The sequence below is a fragment of the Fukomys damarensis genome, unplaced genomic scaffold (genome assembly GCF_012274545.1).
Source record: "Fukomys damarensis isolate Sample0158 unplaced genomic scaffold, DMR_v1.0_HiC HiC_scaffold_37, whole genome shotgun sequence".
NCBI lineage: Eukaryota > Metazoa > Chordata > Mammalia > Rodentia > Bathyergidae > Fukomys > Fukomys damarensis.
In genome coordinates, this window is record NW_022900949.1 from 49,819,516 (window position 1) to 49,842,039 (window position 22,524).

Sequence of the window (22,524 nt, forward strand, 5' to 3'; positions counted from 1 at the left end):
GCTCTCAGCAATGCCATCTCCTGGAAATTTTAGAACATGTAATTCTGCTTGCCACTATCCACAATCTTTAATATCCTATCTCAACCTCAGTGTGAGGCAGTGTACCTGTGTGACTGAGTCTCCTTTAGAAGTGAGTCTTAGTATTCCCAGCTCTCTTCTTTAAGTATCAGTGATTAGTCTTCAGCAGGACTTTCTGCTCGTTCCCTAGTAGTGGTAGTAAGTAAGAGTATCAAATTATTTCTAGTGTCCTCCAAATGAAGGTATTTTGTTTCTATCCCCAACCTTTGTCATGGGATTGAGTGGGTTTACTATTCCTCTCTCTAAGGCAGAGGGACTTGGCTTCTGCTCCTCCCCGAAAAGCAGCACCTGAGTTCTGGGAGACTATTTGTTGACTTTCCATCAATGACTTAAGGATTTTGATTGTGGCAGAGTGGTCCAGGAAATATCATAGTTGAACCAAACCTTCAAACAATTGAACTTTATAGATATCTACAGAGGTATACTATAAAATATATTATTCACAGCAGCACATGTGATTTTTGCCATTAGAGACAACATACCAGCCCTTAAAATATGTCTAAATGCAAAAAATTGAAAATTATTATATACATACTATCATATCTTTGTGCAATGAAACTAGAAATCACAGAAACTATAAAAATTAAATAAAACTTTCTTAAATAATCAATGGGTCACAAATGACAATAAAGAAGAAACAACAGAGTACAAGCATTCAAATGACAATACCATTACAAATATTAGAACCTATGGTACACAATAAAAACACAATGAAACAAGGGAGTTTTACAGCATTAAAAAATCACACGAGAAGAATGGAACAATTGTCAAGTACATAACCTAATGATGCAACTCAAGGTTCTAAAACAACAATTCATATAAAGTTAATACAAGAAAGGAAATTATAAAAATGGGAGGTAAAAAAAATAGAATCAGTGAAATGAAAAGTTAATTTTTTGAAAGATTAAACAAAAGACAAACCAAACCCTTAGCCAACATTATCAAAATAAGGCACAAATCCATGCAACTACAAATGAAAAAGGTGAAATCACAACAGATTCTAGTAATATACAGAAGATCATCTATAATATTCTTATAAAATGGAAAATTCAGAAAAAAAGGGGCAAATTCCTAGATACATATGAATGACCAAAGCTAAACCAGGAAGATGAAAAATAATCCTGAGTAATCCAGTATGAGTTAATGAAATTAAAATAGAAAACAACTACCAAATAAAACCCCAGGGCCTGTTGGATTCAGTGCTAAATTTTACAAGAATTTTAGAGATAATCTAATGCTGATACTCCTCAAACTCTGTAATAATATCGAGAGGGAAGCAACACTCCTAAAGTTATTCCTAGAAGCAAGCATTACTCCGGTATCAAAACCAGAAACGGACCCAACCAAAAAAGAGAACTACAAAATAATCTCTTTATTATATTTACCTAGATGCAAAAATCCTTAATAAGATACTGAAAAACTGCAGCAAATCATCAAAGAGATCATGCACCTTTACAAACAGGATTCATTACAGACATGCAGGGATGATTAAACAGACACAAATGAATAAATTTAATACACCATATCAGAAGGAAAAAAAATCACATAACTACCTCAATACATGCAGGAAAAACATTTGACAAAATGAAATACCTATTCATTATGCTAAGCAAAAGAAGACTATCATAGAAAGTATTTATGACAAGTCTAATAAAAGTCATCTATGACAAAACAAAAGCCAATATCACACACACACACTATGAATGGAAGTTGAAGGCTTTCCCTCTAAAATCATAAACAAGAGGAGGACGCCTGCTACCACCACTCCTATTTAGTATAGTTCTTGAAACATTAACAACAGGAGTTAGACAAGACAAAGAAATAAAAAAGATATGGCTAGGAAAAAAGAAACAAAGTTATTATTTGTAGGTAACATAATCATATACACGGAAAACCTACCAAAATATTCCTAGAATAATCAAATTCAGTAGCACATCAGGATACAAAATAAACAACCAAAAATGAATGGCTTCCCTGTACAACAATCACAAACACTGAGAAACTTGGGAAACAATACCTTTCAGAGCAGCATCAAGAAAAATATAGTGTACCCTAAAATTACAGCTGTTCACACATGAAGAACTTGTGTTACAACCAGAATTTCAGTTTTAACTTACATCCAAAATCTTGAGTTACCAATCTGAATGCTGGCTGCTTGTGCAGTTGTAAACAAAGACCTGTAATGCCAGTAAAGCATATGTAAGCATACATAAGCATCAATCTGAGCCCAGATGTGGTGCTTGTAGGCATGATTTGGTTCAGCATTTTATATAATTGTAGCCGGGGACTTAGCTCAGCGGTTTGGTGGCCTGCCTTGGAGGCGCAAGGATCCGAGTTCAATTGCTGGTACCAAAAAAAAAAAAAAAAAAAAAAAAAAAAAAAAAAAAAAAAAAAAAAAAAAAAAAAAAAGATAGATAGATAATTGCTGCAATTACTGCTATCAAAATAGCCCCAAAAAAGTTACAAAATAAACTAAGGAAGGGAGGGTAAAGAAAGCAATCAAAACTGAAGAGAAGAAAATTGTACAGAAATATGAGAGTGGTGTTCATGTTACCAATTTTGGTCAGCATGTACAAACATGTACAGCATGTCAAAATCCATCATCTCAACAATTTACAGAGAAAGGATCTATACGAGGAAGCTAATGTTGCTGAAGGTGTTACTCAAATTACTACGTTACAATCAACAGTGTTAGACCAGGTAGAAAGGCTATCATTAGTGTGGACAAATGAACGGCAGATGGCAGGTTATAGAATGAGTCTATAATTTGTTCAAAAGCTAGGGCTATAAATGCAGATCTTGTAAAGGATAATGTACCAACGAGTGGTAAGGGTAAGCTATTTCATGCCAGTAAAGAGTGGTCTCACAATTTTGAAACAAGAACTAGGGATCATAGTGTAACTAGGCATGATAAAGTAACCAGTGGTAATTAAAGAGCTGAGAAATGGCTTTTGCTCTCATCAGGTTTTCAACTGTGCCTTCAAATTGGTCTGTTCTGGAGGAAAATGACCAGAATAACATACATTATTCAGGAAGAGAAGAAAATACCAGGCTACAAGCCTATGAACAGCAAGTTAATACTGCTACGTGTCGATGCAAGTGGTGACCTCAAGATAAAACCTCCCTTAGTTTATCACTCTGAGATCCTTATCATGTTCAGAAAACATAAAGTCATGAAGAACAGGATAGGGGTCATGAGGAGATGTAATGAAAAGTCTGGGTAACAAGAGGATTTTCTCTTAAGTGCATCAGGAAGGCTTTCTGCCCTATTGTTAAGAAATATCTAGAGGACAAAGGTTTGCCACTCAAGACCCTGCTCATCATGGACAATGCTCCTGCTCACTCATGAGATGTAGAAGAACTGGCTGAAGAATTCCCATGGCTCTCAGTCAAGTTCCTCCCACTTAATACAACTCCTCTACTGCAGCCTATGGACCAGCAGGTTATAGCTAACTTTAAGAAGCTATTTACCAAGGAACTGTTCCTTAAGGGCTTCCAGAAGGTCTCAGATACAGATTGAACCCTTAAAAGAGTTTTGGAAGGAACATTTTAACACCCTTTCCTGAGTGGGGTTAACTGAGAAATTCTGGGCCAATGTCTCTCTAAAGACACTGAGATCTGCCTAGAAGAAAGTATGGCCTAAAATTATACAGGAGAGAGACTTTGAAGGCTGTGAAGATGAGCCTGAGCCTTCAACTGACCTTGTGGTTGATGACATTGTCACTATAACAGAGTCCATCGGTTTGCAGGTAGACAGTGGTGATATTGAGAAGCTGGTGAAGGAACACTCAGAGGAATTGTCTACAGAGGAACTTCAGCAACTTCTGGCTAATTAACAGAGAATGCAGCTGAGGAGCTTTCTGTAGAGGAGGGGGGTATCAACAATCAGTGCAGCAAAGTTCTTCTGAAATAAAGGAATCCTAAAAAAACAGACAGATCTACAAACATATGTAGAGAAACACAATCAGACAGAGAAAAAGCCAATCGTTCCATTGACTTGCTTAATGACAATGTCATGTCATACTACAAAAAGAATAGAAACAGACAACCTCTGAGACCTAGTGAGCCAGAAGCAGGTCTTAGTGGGCTAGTGAAGGAGAAAAAGAACACCGAGAGCCAGATTCCTCATGTTCTTATGGAAGGGAACTTTTCTTTCAAATAATAATCACCTTCCACCATTTCATTCTCCCCTCCTGCAAGCCGAAGATATCAACCAGAATGGTTAGTTCAGGAAGAAATTGCTGTTTCTGGTAGACTAGGTACATTTTATAACTTTTTGGTGAATACACTAGGAAAATTATTGGTGTTTCTGGTACATTATACACACTATACAACGCTTTTTAATTATGAAAAGGTTAGTTAAGAGTGCTTTGGGAGTTTTGGAATGCATTATGGGTATTTCCTTTATTTCTTACAGGAAAAACAGTCTTGACTTACAACCAATTTCAGTTACAAGCAGCCCTTGAGAACGAATTGAGTTCGCAAAGGTTCACTGTAAAGACTCAGGAATTAACCTAACCAAGAAAGTGAAAGAACTCTACAACAAAAACCACAGTACTCTGAAAAAGGAAATGGAAGAGGCTATTAGAAAATGGAAAGACAGTCCCTATTGCTGGATAGGAAGAACCAATATAGTAAATATGGCCATACTTCCCAAACTGTTACTCAATTTAACCCAATTCACATTAAAATTAAACAGCATTCCTCACAGAACTAGAGAAATTCTAAAATTTGCAGGAAACCAGAAGACACCTAGAATTTCACAAGAAATTCTGGGCAATAAGGGCAATGCAGGGGGTATCTCAATCTCAGAGTTCAAGTTATACTTGCAAAGCTTCAGTTATAAAAACAACATGGTATTGGCAAAAAACAAAAAGCCCAGACTTGTGGATCAATGCAACAAAACAGGGTAGCACAAACAGCTTCAGGCTGTTAGCTATCTTATCTTGGACAAAAGGGCCAAAACTTTTGCTGGAGGAAAGACAGCCTCTTTAACAAACAGTTCTGGAAGAATTGACTATGCACATGCTGCAAATTGAAACTAGATACGTTCGCTCTCACTAGGCAGAAAACTAAAATCAAAATGGGTCAAAGATCTAAACATGAGAACAAAAACATTATACTGGAAAACAAATAGGTAAAATTCTTGAAGACACACATAAGTGTACAAAAAGACTTGCTGAACAGAACCTTGGTTACACAAGAAATAATATCAAGAATCAACAAATGGGATCACACTGAATTATAAAGCATCTGCACAGCAAACTACACTACCAAGAGAATGAAGAGACAACCTATAGAATGGGAAAAAAATTCTGCCAGCTACTCCTCAAAGGTCAAATATCTAAAATACATAAAGAACTCAAATTAATTATCCTAAATTTAAAGACCCAATCAAAATATGGGCTACTGGAATGAAGATACTTCTCAGAAGTACAAATGGCCAATACACATTAAAATATGTTCAACATCTCTGGAAATTAGGGAATTACAACTTAACACTGAAAGTCCATCTTACTCCAGAAAGAATGGATATAATCAAATGAAAAATGGAAACAAAGTCTTTGTAAAAAGGGAAGAGTGAAGGGGGTAAAGGGAGGGCAGGGGTATGGAGAAAAAACAAAAACCAAGGTATATCATGTAAAGTTATAAGATCCCAGTGATAAATGTATCTGTATTGTTTGCTTTAAATGTATCAATAAACTTAATGGAAAATACAATCAACAAATCAACATATAACAATTGCTGGAAAGGCTGTGGGTAAAAAACAATCTTTCTACATTGTTGGTGTGAATGTAAACTAGTACAACCACTACAGTAATCCGTATGTTGAGATTGCTCAAAACACTAAAAAGTCCATTCAACTGAATTATTTTCCTTCTATATCCTCCCGAAAGTTTTAAAGACAGCATATTATAATGATACATGCATACTCATGTCTGTAGCAATACAACTCATAATAACTACATCTTGGAAAGAGCCTATATTTTCATCATGAATGGACAAAGACATTATATTATACAAAACAGAGTACTACTCTGTCATAAAGGATAAATTTGAGTCATTTGTACGAAAACTGATGCACGTTGGAACTGTAATGTTAAGTGAAATAAATCAAGCACATAACCTTAAATCTTGTATGGATTTTTTTATACAAGGAAACCAAATTATAAATAACAAGCAAAATTAAAGATAAACAATAAGAAACACACCAACAGATCTTTTCCCAAAGTGAAGGGGATTAAGAGAGAAGAGAGAGAGAAGGGAAACAGGGAAAGTGGGGAACATGATTAAAAAAAATAATAAGCTGTGTCATGTACATGGACCTACTCACCATACTGTAATAACTACGTAGTGCCTACATGTACATAATGGTTATGTAAATAAAAATCAATAAAATACTTGTCTGTTACCTTAATTCTATTGATAACAGTAGTATGACAGGTAGCATTTCTCATACTGTAACAAATGGATTAAGTACCACAAAACTTGTCAAACTAATCAAAATTTGCACACACATACTTTTGTGAAAGTGCCAACTTTCTTAAGTTTTTAAAGGAATTCAATAATTCAAAAGGGAAATAATTATCCATTACAGATAAATATTAACGAAAGAATGGAAAATAAGAAAAGGACTAAAGGAGTAGGGGAAGTGGGAGGGGGAGGTGAAAGGAAAAAAGGAAAAAGAAAAAAACATGAGAAAAGGAAAAAATGGAAACAAAGTCTCTGTAAACAGGGAAGAGTGGAGAGAGTGAAGGGAAGGCAAGGGAATGGGGAAAAAATAAGAACCAAGATACATCATGTAAAGGTACAAGATCCCAATGATGAATGTAACTGTATTGTACACCTAAAATGTACCAATAAACTTAATGGGAAAAAAACAAACAACCCGGTCATTTTGAACTGAAGGTAACCATGCCTGCCTTGCAAGTGCAAGGTCCTGAATTCGATCCCCAGTACCAAAAACAAAAACAAAACAAACAAATAAAAAAAAACTAGAACTGAAGGAAAGCCAGGCATGGTGATTCACACCTGTAATTACAACACTCAGGAGGAGGAGGTAGGAGGATAACTGTGAGTTCAAGGTCAGCTTGGGCTACAATACAAGGCAAGACTCAAAAAGCTGGACCAAAAGAAAAAAAGAGTGGGAAAAATAATAATGGTAATAATGAAAAATTCCGAAAAGATTATTCCCGTATTTATAGCATAATATGGAAAAAGAAAGGCTGCGGGATAAAGAGAAGAAACAGCTGGATTCTTTCAAATAAAAGAAGAATCATGTTTTAGGATTCAAAATAGGGAAGAAAAAAGGACAAGGGAATTTGGATTTGTCCATGTTAGAGGGATCCTTAAATAAGTAGGCAACTATTTTCATTCTCAAGTATCTTACTAGAAACTACTGTATATATGTCCAATTACATAATTTAAGATTAACATATTTGGGATTAAGATATTACAGGAGTTTCTTTTCAAATTGCAATTAAATGACAAAGTACTATTCCTCCAACTTGTGCTTCACAGTTATTTTAACCCATGTCCCAAATAATCTCATGTTTAGTTTTATTTTATTTTTATATTTGCTAGCAGGGATTGAATTCCAGCTCTTGTGCTTGAGAGGCTTATGTTTATTTTATTAAAGTTTCTCTATTTTTTTCATGTGTTGCGAAGTCACTGTCAATTTAGATTTTGCACAGAATAACACTTCCTTTTTACCAAATGTTTATATAATTGATGAGAATAAAACTGGCAGGATTAGTATATTAGTATCAAAGAAATTTCCTTAACTAGATTTTCATAATTATTTTCAAAATTGTATTGCCATTTTAGCACAGTTTTAGACAAAGAAGTTACAAACATGGAACAGAGTCCTCACAAGATACCTACTCAAACCTACTATTACTTTCTAACATTAGTGTGGCAATACTGGTAACATTCTTGATAAAAGAAACCCATCTTTCATTGTATTTCCTTTGTTGTTAACTAACATGATTTTTCTGTTTTAGGATCACAATCAGAACATCAGAGAATGCGCTATTTTTTACGTCTAATTAGCTCTTCTATACCATATTTTCTCAACCTTAAAAATGTATTTTATTTAAGTCAACAGATTTTTACGTGTACAGTAAATATTAACTTTGTTAACTGTGTGCATAATTTTGTACAGCAGATCTTAAGAACTCATTCATTTTGCATTATGAAAACTTTAAATACACTATTTGGTAACTCCCCAGCAGTTCCTAGTTTCTCTCAACCCTGACAATCATCTTGCTACTCTGCTTCTGTGTTACATAGGTTCTATGAGTAGAATTTTTGACTATCTTGTTTCACTTAGCATAATGTTCTCCAGCTTTATCCACATTAGTTCTGTCACATACTGCAGAATTTCTCTTAATGCTCAATAATACTTTGTATGTATGTATATACCACATTGCTTTAACCATCCATCCTTTGAAGACACTAATTTCCACAATGTGACTAATGTGAAAAATGCGGTGATGAACCTAGGAGTACAAAATCTTGTGTCAAGATAGTAATTTCATTTTCTTCAACTATGTTCCCCAAAGTGAGACTGAAAAATCATATGGTAGTCTTACTTTTAATTTTTTAAGGTATTTTTGATGTTTTCAATAGTTCATATATCACTTTCCATTCCCATCAACAGTATACAAGATTTCCAATATGTCTACATCTTTGTAAATACTTGTTGTCTTTTGTTTTATTGATAAAAGCTAACCTAACAGATGTGAGGATAGTATCTGAGTTTTTGATTTGCATTTCCTCAATGATTAGTGACACTGAGCATCTTTTCATATTCTGTGAAAGGTATTTGTATGTCTTCTTTACAATAGATAGCCCTTCAAATTCTTTCATCATTTTATAATCAGGTTGTTAATCTTTCTGCCGCCAAGGTATAAGAGTTCTTCATATACTTCTGAAATTCACTCGTGATGTGATACACTTTGCAAATATTTGCATATATCCTAAGGGCTACTATTTCTCTTTGTTGATTGCTTCCTTTGCTGTGCATCTTTTTAGTTTGATGTAGTAAGGAAGAATAAATAAACTCATTATTCATGTTATAGATATTTTATTGAGTAGTTCTCAATAAAGGCCATTTTTCTGCAGGCACCCAAGCTGCCGTAAGATGGGGATAGAGAAATGTGCTACTGATAACTAAAGGGTATAGAGCAGTAGCGACCAACCTATGACACAAGTTCCCAGAAACTTTGTTATCACTGAAATCTCTAAAAAGTTGCCATTAACTTGCTGTTTTTGTTTTTATCTGTATGTCACACCAATGTTTCAGGTGCTCATAGGTGGGGCTTTTCAGGGGTGCCTGAATTTAGAGTGTATGATGCTAGAATTAAGAATGGGTGATTACTAAATTAGTACACTGGTTGGTCTGGCATAGTTCTGCATGTGGATAATGAGAAGGCCTACCTTGGGTAAAAGTGCTACCTGCCCTAAGGGCATATAGCCTGGATAGAATATAAGGGACAGAAAAGAGGGCTGCCCTTTGCTTGCTGTTTTCGCTGCCTCCTGCCTTCTGCCTTTCGTGTTTTTTTTCTTCTATGATACCGCTCTAATATGCCACCCTGCTTTGGAGCCAGACAGACTGAAACCTCTACAAATTGTGAGCTAAAACAAATCTTTCATACTTTAATGTTACTTGTTGGGTATTCCCAGCAACAAGAAAAGTAACTAAAACACTGATACAGAGCAAAAATGCTGCCAACTGTCCTATAGTGCACAGGAAAGCCCATCACAGCAAAGGACTGTCTGGGTCATCTGCATAAAATAAATAACTATAGTATAGGCAGCACAGATAAATCCTATAACGTTTTAACAAAGCAAAATAAAAGAGGTTAAATTCTTAGAGAAGGAAAAGAGACAAAACTAAATTTTTTGTTTAAGGATAAATTCACTGACAATACAGCTATAAAGAAAAGCAAAGACACTTATGGTAAAATCAAGATAGTATTTATCACTTTGGGAAATGAAGATGGTTGAAATAAAGAGGGACACACAAGGGGGGGGGGCTTCTTAAATCCTGGCAATAATTTTTTCCTTGACCTGAGTCAAAAGCACTAGGATTCATAACATACATATCATTTAGCCTCTACATACATATTTTTTCAGTTTGCTACGTTGTATGTCACAATTAAAAGTTATTTTGGAACATACTGAACTATTTATATATTCTGCACATGTGAGAAGGTAAGAATTAAAATAGATTCAGCAAAGGATACTGATTAATATGTACTAAACCCATAATAAACCACTTGTTAGGGCCAGGGGTTTAGCTCAGTGGTTCTGCCACCTGCCTCGCAAGGATCAGTGTTCGATCCCCAGTACCAAAACAAAAAAACACTTGTTAAGTTTCTGTATGCCTAATGCAGATACTGAAATAATGACAGTAGTGCAAGGAATTTATGTAGGAGGCAATATGGTAGGGACACGAAACAAAGAAAGAAAAGCAGACAATACAAACTGTATTATGTAGTCAACCAACTACTACTGTAGATAACGGGAGACTAACAGCATGCCAGGGTACTCAAAATCATCCCAAAAAGGGACATAGCAGTTAGGCTACTTATATACTAACTACCAATTAGTTATTAGTTGAAGTCTTGGTGCCCAAACTATGCTCTCTATATATTACTAAATAATTGTGATTATGTACGAGTGGAATACAGTTTTTATTTTCTTTCAATTATGTATTGCACTTTTCTTAACAGCTACTAAGACATAAACAAATGCCACAATGGTACCTCACAGATGCTTTTGTTTGTGAACAATTTGGTTTGCAAACAAGTGTTTTAGCAAAATTTTATTTTCATTTCCAAACTCTGCACTGGGTGACAAACATGACCACAGTCATCTCTGCCATACACACACAGACATGGCCGTCTTTTCCACAACTGAGGTATCACTGTAGTTTGGATAGAACTACTCCATGAAAGGAACTATTAGCTATTGCCGGGGCTGGGGGGGGGCGGGCTGGAGATGGAACGCAGGACCTGGTCTGTACTTGCAAGGTGGTGTCAGCACCACTGAGCTAAATCCCCCACCCAGCTATTGCTTTCTGCCTAGAGGAGTCTTGAAAAAAAATTGCTGAGATGCTAATGGGCCCATAAAGTAGCAAAGTTCAGGAAATTCTTTGATCATCTACTGCTAGGTTAATTCTCTGGCAACCCTGCACTCCAATAAACAAAAGCCTTAGGCATTTGGAAGTCCTGTTAGATACAAATGCTACAAAAGAGAAATACTGCTAAAAACCAACTAAGAAAGAAGGCTAATTCTAACCACCAATTCTCAAATAGACTTTTTATTAACTAAAAGCATTACAACCATTAACAGAAATTATAAACAGCCCAATTTACATTTCTGAAATTAGTTATATACTTACTTAAATATACGCATGCCTATGTCAATATGGTGTATTTAACAATAATATTTTGAATACACTGATAACATGCCTTCATTTTGTCAAGCAAAATTTCATGAATATATCCAATGGTTCTTTATTTAGTCTTCCTAGCAGCTTCAGTATACAACACTGGGATAAAATTTTTTTTGTTTTGTTTATGTTATTGGGGATTAAGCCCAGGGACTTACACCTGATAGGCAAGCACTTTGACAATGAGCTACTCAGCCCTGGTCAACAGGGTTTCAATCAAGTTTTCCTTTGCCACCATTTCTCCACTGATACTCAATATTATCCCATAGTTAGTCTATATTGACTGGGGGTTCCAAGAGTAAACAGATTTTACTCTAGAAGGTTCAAATGAATTGACTTTGTGAAGAGACTACAAAGTGTGGGCAGTTAGGGAGGCCACTAGGGGCACTTATATAAGCAAGATAACTAAAGCGGAAACCAACACCAAATACTAAACTTTTTAAGAGTCAAAGTGAAGAGATAGTGATACTGGAGACAATAATTGAAGGACTGCTCATATTGTTCACTCATGAAGTCTCCTCCATAGCTGAGAATTACAGGTTATCTGCCACCATGCACAGCTTGCACATGAACTTCTGATGCACAGGAAATTCATCCTGGTACAAATTATCACTGACAGGAGTAGACCTAAAAGATACCCCTCCCTTGCTTGTCTTTAAAAGGAAATTCCACTGTATCTTTTAACTGACTGTATACATATTCACAGACCTCTGGCTTAATATATGACTTACTTTATTGCTTATATTAGTTTTACAAGCTGATCCTTTTGAGTTTCTTAAACATTCGATGTTATTTTTAAAATGAGATTATATTTATTTATTTGGGTTTTATCTTCATTAAAATGAACGCTGTTGTGTGGGTTGGCATACTTATTTTGACAATGAAATCAACTCTACTGCTATCCTTTGAGCAAGATGCTGGCTCTGCAGTTAAAACTTTTTCCTCTCTCCTGCCCTCATGCTGAGGGGATCCAACCCTGGCCATTACACATGCTAAGTATTCCTACCTGCATCCCCAGCCCTAAGACACACCCCCTATTTTTACTTTGACATAATTTTAGACTAACATAAACATTAAAGCATCCCCAAAATTAACCTGACCCAAATTCTTCAGACACAAACATTTTATATCTGGTTTTGTCCGTCAGCTTTTCACATACACATGCTCTTTTCCCCTGGAGTAAGCTGCAGACATCATGTCCATTTTTCTTTAATATGTCAGTGTATACTTATCCTAGCAAACAAAAAAATCTACTATACAACCATAGTATAATGATCAGAATTAAAAGACAACTGATACAAGTATGATGTTATAGTCCACAAAACTAATTTGGATTTTGTTATTTGTCTTGGTAATGTCCTATATGTCAAAAGAAATTACTGTATAGCTTTTATTTCTGGTCCTGACCTAGTAATCTTCCTGCCTCAGCCTCCCCAAGTGCTGGAATGATCAGCATGTGCCATCACATCTAGTTGTCAAAGAAATTATAAGATCACATACTGCATTCACTTATCATGTAAGTCTCAAGCAAGAATATTTTTGAGCATTTTCATGATACTTTTTTTTAGTACAAAATTGTTATTTTGAAGTATATATTTCAATTTCAGCTTGTTTGATGTTTCCTCATGAACAGATTTCAACTATATATTTCTAGCAAAAATATCTTAGAAATGATGTTGGGTTTTTCTAAGTACATTTCAGAAAGCACATGCTATTAATTAGTTCTATAATCCCTCAATATTTGCTTCCTTCATTTGGCTAAGACAGTGCTTTACTAGGTTTCGACACTGTAAAGTGTCTATTTTAACCATTGTACATAGTGGATTTCATGTCTCTTTAATATATTTTGAGTGGGTGAACACTGCATTCTTCATCAAATTCTCCCTCTTCCAACCTGAGTTTTATAGCCTGAGTACTGACTTTGAAAATTATAAGGGTTAATATTTTTACACACTTGAGTACATGCTAAGTAATGTTGAGCCACATCCCCAGCTTAAAAAATCTCTGTTTTTAAAAAATTGGTTTATGGTCAGGAATAGACAGTTTTATTTGTTATGCTTGCATTCAATTTTAGGATTTGTACCTCGAAATCTGAAATTTTTATTTTTGTTTAGTATGTAAAATATTAGTACCAAAAGTCAGACTACATGAAAAGTATATTCAAAATGAGTAAATTGTCCCACCCCAGTCCCTTCCAAATTTCCACTTCATTCACACATACCTTTTCAGTGAGTAATCATTCTCATTATCCTCTGGATATTCTTTTTTGGGGGATACACACATACACATACACACAAACACTACCCCTATGGATTGAATGCAGGGCCTTCATATGCTATGGGCCCCTTTCTAAAATTTTTATTTTTAAATTTTCAGACAAGGTCTCAAAGTTTTGAAAGTGCCCTGGCTGGGTGAGATTCCAGATCCTCCTGCCTCAGCCTCCTATAGTGCTAGGATTATAGGCAATGCCATCATGGCCAGCTTCAATTTTATTCTTTGGTGTATACATGAATATATACATACATGTATATGTTACATGTGTGTGTGTGTGTATAAAGTTGAACATTTTAGGTGTTTTTTGCACTTCACAAAATCCTTAAATCTTGGAAATCTCCATGTATAAATTAACAGAAATATTCCTCATTTTTTTAGTGACATAAAACTCTATGTAACACCACAGTCTATTCAATCACTATCCTATATATGAGTATTTATATTGTTGTAAATGTTTTCCAATTATAAATAATACTACACTAAAAAATAAAAAATTTAAAGAAAATAAATAACACTACACTGGGTAACTTTATATACTTATTTTCTTATTGACAAAGATTTATCTTCATGGCAAAAGCCCAGGAAGAGGGTGGTGGGGTCAATAGATAAATCTGTGTGTAGTTTTGTTAGATACTAGCAAATATTTTAATATAAGAGGTACCTGTACCAATCTGTATTCCAACCAATAATGCAATAATATTTGTTTTTCCTCACAGCCTCATCAACAGTGTTATAATTTTACCCAACAGGATAAGAGAGGGGATGTGTTTAAATGTACTTGTCATTTGTAAAATCCCTTCTTATAAAGTGAACATGTTTTCTTTGTTTTAGATCTATTTACTGAGGTCTCATAAGAATTAAGTCTGTATCTTAACTTTTGTTATATTCCACAGATGTGAAAAGCAGTATACTTTCTAGTTAATCATATTTAGAAAGTACTCGTCTATTCTTCTTTAATCAAAATGCTGTAAGATCCATTTTGTCAAATGCCTTTTTAAGAACTATGAAGTTAGTCAAAACAAAATGGGCAAGGGATAGGAAGAGAGTAATTACAGAATTACAGAAACCAGGGCCAGGGATTTAGCTCAGTGGTTCTACCACCTGCTTCACAAGCGCCAGGTCCGAACATTGATCCCCAGTACCAAAAACAAACAAAAAGAAACCAAAGTGGCATTCAAAACTCATTCATAAGAGAAATGCAAATTAAAATTATCCTATGTATCAATATTAACCAACGATTAATAACTATGAAAACACTGGAAGAAAATCCATGAATATCTTCACAATCTTGCATTTGGCAATGGAGCCTTAGATTTGATAGCATAATTTATGAGCAAAAGAAAGAAAAAGAATAGATGTTGGATCTCGTAAAATGTTAACCTTGTGTGCGTCAAAGATGGCGTTAAGGAACTGATGATAACTAGAAAATAGGATAAATCAGTCACAACTTTCATAATCCATCAACCAAAACATGCATAATCTAATTTTAAATTAAGCAAAGGACTTGCCTGAATCCACAATGTATCAATGAAACTATACAAATAGTTATCAGATGAAAAGATGAAGGAAATACAAATTAAAATTATAATGAAATAGCAGTTCACAAACCACCAGATGTTTAACATCAGAAAGGTATAAAATAAGAAGCATATGCTGGGTGTGGCGGCACATGCTAGTAATACCAGCATGTAGGGGCCTGAGGCAGAAAGACTACAGTGAGTGAGTTCAAGGCTAACCTGCTGGGCTATGTAAGTGAGCTCAAGGATACCCTGAACTACATAGCTAGCTGGCACACGCTTGCTTTCTCCAGACAGACAGACAGACAGACAGATACAGACAGAGATAGATAGATATCTAATATTTAATAGAGATAGATATCTAAATACATCCTTTTTCTAAGGATGTGGAAATATGAGAATCCTCACACATTCTTGATGGGAATATAAAATTATGGATTCACTATAGAAAAGTTTGGTGATTTCTGAAAGTTTAAATGCAATTATCAGTAACTTCACTCTTAAGAGATTTATACCAGAAAGACTTGTTCATAAATTCTAACAGTTGCAATATTGATAGTAGCAAAAAAAAAGTAAAAACCACTTGAATAACCATGAACACATGAATAAAGATTAGTGGTATCTACATGCAATGAAATTTTATTCAGCCTTAAAAGGAACAGATATGACATATACTATAACTTGGATAAACCTCAAAAATAGTAAGTGAAAAGTCTTTTTTAAAAATATAAAATGAGCCGGGCATGGTGGCACATGCCTGTAATCCCAGCACTCAGGAGGTTGAGGCAGGAGGATCGCTGTGAGTTCGAGACCAGCCTGGGCTACATAGTGAGTTCCAGGTCAATCTCAACTATAAGGTGAGGCCCTGTCTCAAAAAAACCGAAAAAAAAAAAAAATGACCAAAATAGGCAAATCCATAGGGACATTAATGCAGATGAAAGCTGGAGAGAGATGCAGGATAAAGAAATGAGGTGTGACTATATGGAACAAGGGTATTATTCTGAGGTAACTTTAAAAGTTGATACAACAGAGAAGAGGTTATTAGTGGTACAATAAACTAAATGCATGTATTTTCCTAAAATTCTTATGCTGAAATCTTAGGGCCCAATGTGATGGTATTAAAAGGCAAGGTCTATGGGAGTAATGAAGTCATGAAGATTAGTGACCTTATGAAAGGTACCCTAGAGAGTTCTTCTGCATTCTTTTCATCATGGCAGTCTATATTCTAGATAAAAATCCTCAACAGAACCAAACTGTGCTGGCACCCTGATCTTGGATTGCCAACCTCCACAACTGTGAAAAGTAAATTTGTATTTTTTATATAGTACCCAATTGACAATACTTCATTATACCAACCCAACTAAGACAATTCCACAACATTAAGAATATACTAAATGCTAATTACATTCTAAAATATTTCATTATAAGTTATGTGTATTTTACATCACTTATGAAAACATACTGATACATTTTAAATCATTAAGATTAATCTAAAAATTTGATAAATATGTTTTGGTGAATGGGCTAAAAAGAAACATTTTAATACATTACAGATGGAAATAAAAGGAAGCATACCCCTACAGCAGGAAGTTTGGTAATATAGAACACAATTATACATACATTTAACTATAGATGTTCTTCTATAAACAAATATATGCCTATCCTCATTATATTATTTATAATAGCAACCTATTTAGGCAGACAAAAGTCTGCTAATCTAAAAGTAGTTAAATTTTTGTACATATACATACATATATATATATATATAAAAGTTTGCAATGATTTTAAATATATATCTTTCGACATGTAAGTATACAGATTAGATGATGGCTGACAGAGACAAAGGGGAAGATAAACAATATTGTGTAATCTAGTTGTTAACTATATGGAGATAGATAAGAAGGCAGAAGTGCTAAGACTTTTAGTATATAACAAAAACCATTTTGAAATATGAGAATATATTTCAAAAGGAAAAGTTTAAAGACTTCCAATTTTTAAGTTAAAATTCAATCTAACAGAACTGTTAGACCAAATGAAATAATGTATGTGTAGTACATCATCACTGCTTGCCTTACACATTTTACCACTGTACAATAAATTTACTTCTAAATAACCTAATATACTACTCCCTAACAGTCTCTCTGATCCAAGATTCCATTATAGAGCTCTCTGTGTCATGCAGTGTACCAATCTTTCTTTCCTGAAGGTCTTTTTTGTACATTCTGTTACCTTTAACCTTTCTCTTCTATCCTCCCTTTTCTCATTTTAAGGTTTGCTTTCTGAGATGGTATTTTTAGTGGTGGTGTTTTATTTTACAATCTCCCCACATTCACACAGAAACACATTGCCTACGCTGGATCAGCAGTTACTTCCTAATGTTCTGATACTGTCATATGGTTATGGACACAAGACTATTATTGGAAAGACAGCCTCACTAAATCTTGATTTCAGCACTAACTGCATAATCCCAGATGTACTTGCCTAAAACCTTTAATTTCAATTTCCTACTCTATAAAACAAATATCACAACTGCTTAAAACAAAAGGATTAAATTAGCTAATGTATATATAAAAGCACACAGCTTGGCAATATTAAGCAGTCATTAAGTAATAACCAGTCTTATAATACTCTTATAACATTTCACTAAATTATTTGCATGTTATTCTTTCTTCCTTACAACAATTCCTTTAAAAATAACATACAGCCAGGCATGGTGGTACATGCCTGTAATCCCACAAACAGAAGGCTGAGGCAGGAGGATCACTGCACCTTCCAGACCAACCTGGCCTACATAGTGAGTTCAAGATCAGCCTGAACTACACAGCAAGACAATGTCTGAAAAAAGCAAAAACTAAAAATAAATAAAATATTTAAAAAATTAGTATAAATAGTATTAATACTTTCTGTTCAGCACATTTGCCATAATAAACTTTGTATACCAGGGCTCAGTATCTGGTACAGAAATCCACTATAAATATTTGATAAACTCATGTTAATACAACAAGTAATAGCTTTAACATAAATAAGCAAATCTTCAAGAAATCAATTTGGGGGGTGGCGGTGGGAATATAGGGGTTGTGAGGCAGGTGGAAGAACCAATGAGCTAAATCCCCAGCCCTTCAAGAAATCAATTTGATCCATGATCTCAATAAAAGATCATTCTTCTCACTGAGAAATCATGATTTACCAACTAATTTCCCCCACAGAGTGCAATTTTTAAATGTCAGGATTCACCTATTCTAGAGGAAAAAAATATCTAGCATTTACCTATTAAGATGGAAAAAATCCCACAAGATATAATGTTATATTAGTAAATTTTCTTAGTTTTCCAACTGATAAGTTGAAGTGTCCCAATTTTGAAACTCATGTCCTAAATAGTCACTGAACTTCAAGTATTTATAAGTATAAAAATACTGGCAAAAATATGAAATAATAAATGCTAGTAGCTAGCATAGTTCCTACCAGGAAGCATACATACAAATGAGTAAAAATGATAAAAGATTATCTAAAACTTGAACTCATAAAGGTAAATTTCAGCTTTCCTCCCAAAATCTCAAAAATCACTGAAATCTACTATTTTATAAGAACAAAACTGAACCAGAACAAAAACAGGTATCCCTAAAATAATTTACCAATCATATGCTTTATCAGAAAAACATTAGCACTTAATTTAGTATTATATGACTGATATATAGTGTAGATGAGGTAAAAGTCACACTGCTGGACGGACAGGAGCAATGTACACCATTTATTTTAACATCTGTACCTCGACATCCTGAACACTGGATAAAAAAGTTGATTAAATCCAGAAGTGCGATGTCCCTGTCTTGTTTATATGATTCAATCCAGTCATCCACCACGGACTGCAGAAAAAAAATATAAAAATGAAACCTTCAAAAATTTTTTATATTATAGCAAATAAATTTTTAAAAGGTCTATGTGTCTGTGGGTCTATTTGAACAAGAAAACTACTTACCTGCGACTATTTATCTGTAGCCAAATAAAAGCAAAAATTGTCTTTTTCAAAAGGCCAATAATTAGGTCCCAAAGATTTGTTGACAACAGAACACAATAAAACAAAACTGTACCAATCCCATGAAGCTCAATATTAAGTGTAAATCATAATATGGGAACCATATTCCAAAAAATAACACAAAAAAATCCAACTTCACTTAGAAGCTTTCTCAAAAAACCAAATCCATTAATAGTGCATAAAAGAATGCACACCATATATAACAAAATGCGTTTTTTTTTTCAGAAACATAAGAATGGTTCAACACTTGGAATCCAAATAATTGAACCTATCAACAGAGTAAAGCGAAAAGTTTATTATTAGGTTTCAAAAAAGCATCTGATAAAATTCTGTATCTAGTTCCAATTTCAAAACATTCTAGGAAAACTGGGTAGATGGATTCTACTCAAAGAAAATAAAAAAAGACTAAAATATGTTTGTTTTTGGAATATTTAAAAGATACTTCAGCTAAACAAAGGAACAAGAATGCCCTAAGAATACCCCCTTAACCGTTCAACACAAGCTTGAAGTGTTTATTTAATGCAACTATTAGTAAAATACAAGGAAAAACAATTGTCTTTTGCTACAAGTAACCTAAGTCTACTAAACTGAGTCAAAACTAAGTGAGTCAACTTGACAAGATCACTGACAAAAGATAAATGTAAAGAATAACTTTTTAATTCTGGCAACAACTATAAAACTTAAATAGAAGAGTAGCTTGTTCACAATTTAAAAATACCTCAGAATAAGTTAGAGAAAGGTACAGACCTTAGTAACAAAACGAGAACAAAACAAAACCCCAAAAGGTTACAGAAAAAAAAAATGACTACAAACAGTATCATGTTCTGAATTTGGGCGGGGGGGTATAGTCCTATCTCTATACAGCCTAAATCTTCCCAACTTGTGAGCCTTATAATGTGATTCTAGTTGGCATTCCAGGTTGAAGGATTAGTTGGAATTTTCTGGGGTAAGAGTGGTAGGCAAGAGTCAGAGTAACTGTATAAAAATCAAATAAACTTTTAAAAAATATAAACTTCATTTGTGTTTTACAAACTGTAATGTGTGATGAATTTTTACAAATATGAACAGCTGTGTAATCATAACTTAAGAAAATTATAAAACATTTCCAATATTAAAACATGTTCCCTCGTACTCCTTTCGCATAGGTAATCATCTCTAACCCGAAGAGTAACTATTATTCTTCTGCTATTACAGTAAATTAGATTGACATGTTTTTGAAGTTCATAGAATCAGTACCATCTTTTGTGTTTCCTTTAAGCCACATATCAGTAACATCAGCCACATTGTTTTCCAAATCAGTCATTCCTGTTTTGCACTGTTGGGTACAATGTCCTTTTATGAATGTATCACAATGTACTATGTTCCTAATTATACTGTTGAAGGTCATGAATGCTATTTCCAATTTAAGGCTATTACAAGCAAAACTGTTAGGAACATAACTATACATATCTTTTGATTAACATATACATTCTTTACTCTTTTATATATAACCAGTAGCAGACTGGCTAATACAAAGGATACACTTGTCAATGCTTACACAGGTTATGTCAAACTATTTTCCAGAATAAGTATCATAAATTATACTTTAACCAACAATGTATGATCAATAAATAAATTTCTAGGTACTCCACATCTTCACCAATATTAAGTATTTTCAGTCCTTTACATTTAACCCAAGCTGGATGGTCAAACACTTTTTAAATACAATACTGTCTTCCTATGTCATCACAATAGTGTCTTGGAGGTTTTGTATTAAAAATAAACAAAAAGCTGGAGAAAGATTACAGTGGAAAAAGAAGGTTAAAGAAACCAAGAATATCACAGTTATCTGTTTAACTTCCTACTCTGCTAAAGAACGTGGCAAATGTCATGAATTCTCTCAGCATGATGAGAGCAAGGCAAGAATGACTTTCAAAACTCTGAGCCCAAGGCAAAAAGCATGGTGATCTAGCTAAACTGGCACAAAGCAAGGAAGTCATTTCTACAAAAGCACAGAATTGTGAAGCAACTCTCAACATCACAGCAAAAATTTTCAATTCTCAAAGTTACAGAATCAGTTTATGTTCCTAACAGTTATATGAAAAGCCCAAACAAAACATTCTGAATAAGACTGGTATGTTGGAACTTGCATTACAAACATTAAAATTTACTACAAACGTCTTAAATACAAAATAGATAAGATAAAGGAACAAAGTTTAGAACTATTTACAGAAAACTCCAAATATAACAAAGGAGATATTTCAATTTTAGGAGGAAAGGGAGTTTATTAATAAATATTGATGACATTGGTTATTTATCCATAAATAAAATTATAGTACTTAAAAGCTCTCAGAAAAGTATAGGGACAAAAACCTAAAGAACTAAATTCCAGAGAGCCTTTCTTGGATTGGCAGACTGGTATCTATAAGAAGCCTCCTAAGTATGGACACTTTGGGAGTACAGAGGGCCTTGACTGGGATAAGGACTGAAGAAGGGGTGAGGGGGTAGAAGGAAGGGAAAGCAGAGGGAAGTGAAGTGGAGGGGAGAGGGGAGGAGGGGAGGAAAAGGCCAGCAAGTCAGCCAGTCACATAAAGCACCCATAATCAAATTGGTGTAAGCCTTTAGGGGAGAGAAAAAGCTTGAAGTGGACAGATGTCATATTCAGGGGAGAAAAGAATAACAGACACACATCACATAAAGAATAATAAATATAGCCTGACATGGTACGTGCCTATAATCCTAGCATGTTGGAAGCTGAGGCAGGAGAACTGTATATTGGAGGCTGGCCTGGGCTGCAAAGCAAGATCCTGTCTCAAAAACAAACAAACAAACAAATGCAGGCAAGCTCTGTGGATAACTGAATATATTTAAAATACTAAACTACCAAATAGTTTTTCTGGTGTGAAAAGCTAAAAGTGTAAGCAAGATCCAAATTGTATAACTGATAATGTGAAATACAAAGAAAAGGGCCAACGGTGTAGGGGAAGTGGGAAGGGGAGATGAAGGGAAAAAAAGGGAAAAGAAAAAATATGAGAAAAGGAAAAAATGGAAAAAAAAGTCTTTGTAAACAGGGGAGGAGAGAGGGGGTGAAGGGAAGGCAGGGGTATTGGGAAAAAAATGAGAACCATGAGAAAATGAAAAAATGGAAATAAAGTGTTTGTAAATGGGAAGGGGAGGAGGGG

General features: G+C 34.4%; 1 protein-coding gene across 3 annotated transcripts in view; it reads right to left on the minus strand.

Moving 5' to 3' along the window:
• Positions 1 to 22,524, minus strand: part of Stag1 (stromal antigen 1) — a 366,592-nt gene that overhangs the window by 186,596 nt on the left and 157,472 nt on the right. For all 3 annotated transcript variants that reach the window (XM_010625514.3, XM_010625515.3, XM_010625516.3), the window contains one exon: positions 19,097 to 19,193. In XM_010625514.3, coding sequence (XP_010623816.1) covers positions 19,097 to 19,193 — 97 coding nt within the window. The remainder of the gene's footprint in view (positions 1 to 19,096; positions 19,194 to 22,524) is intronic.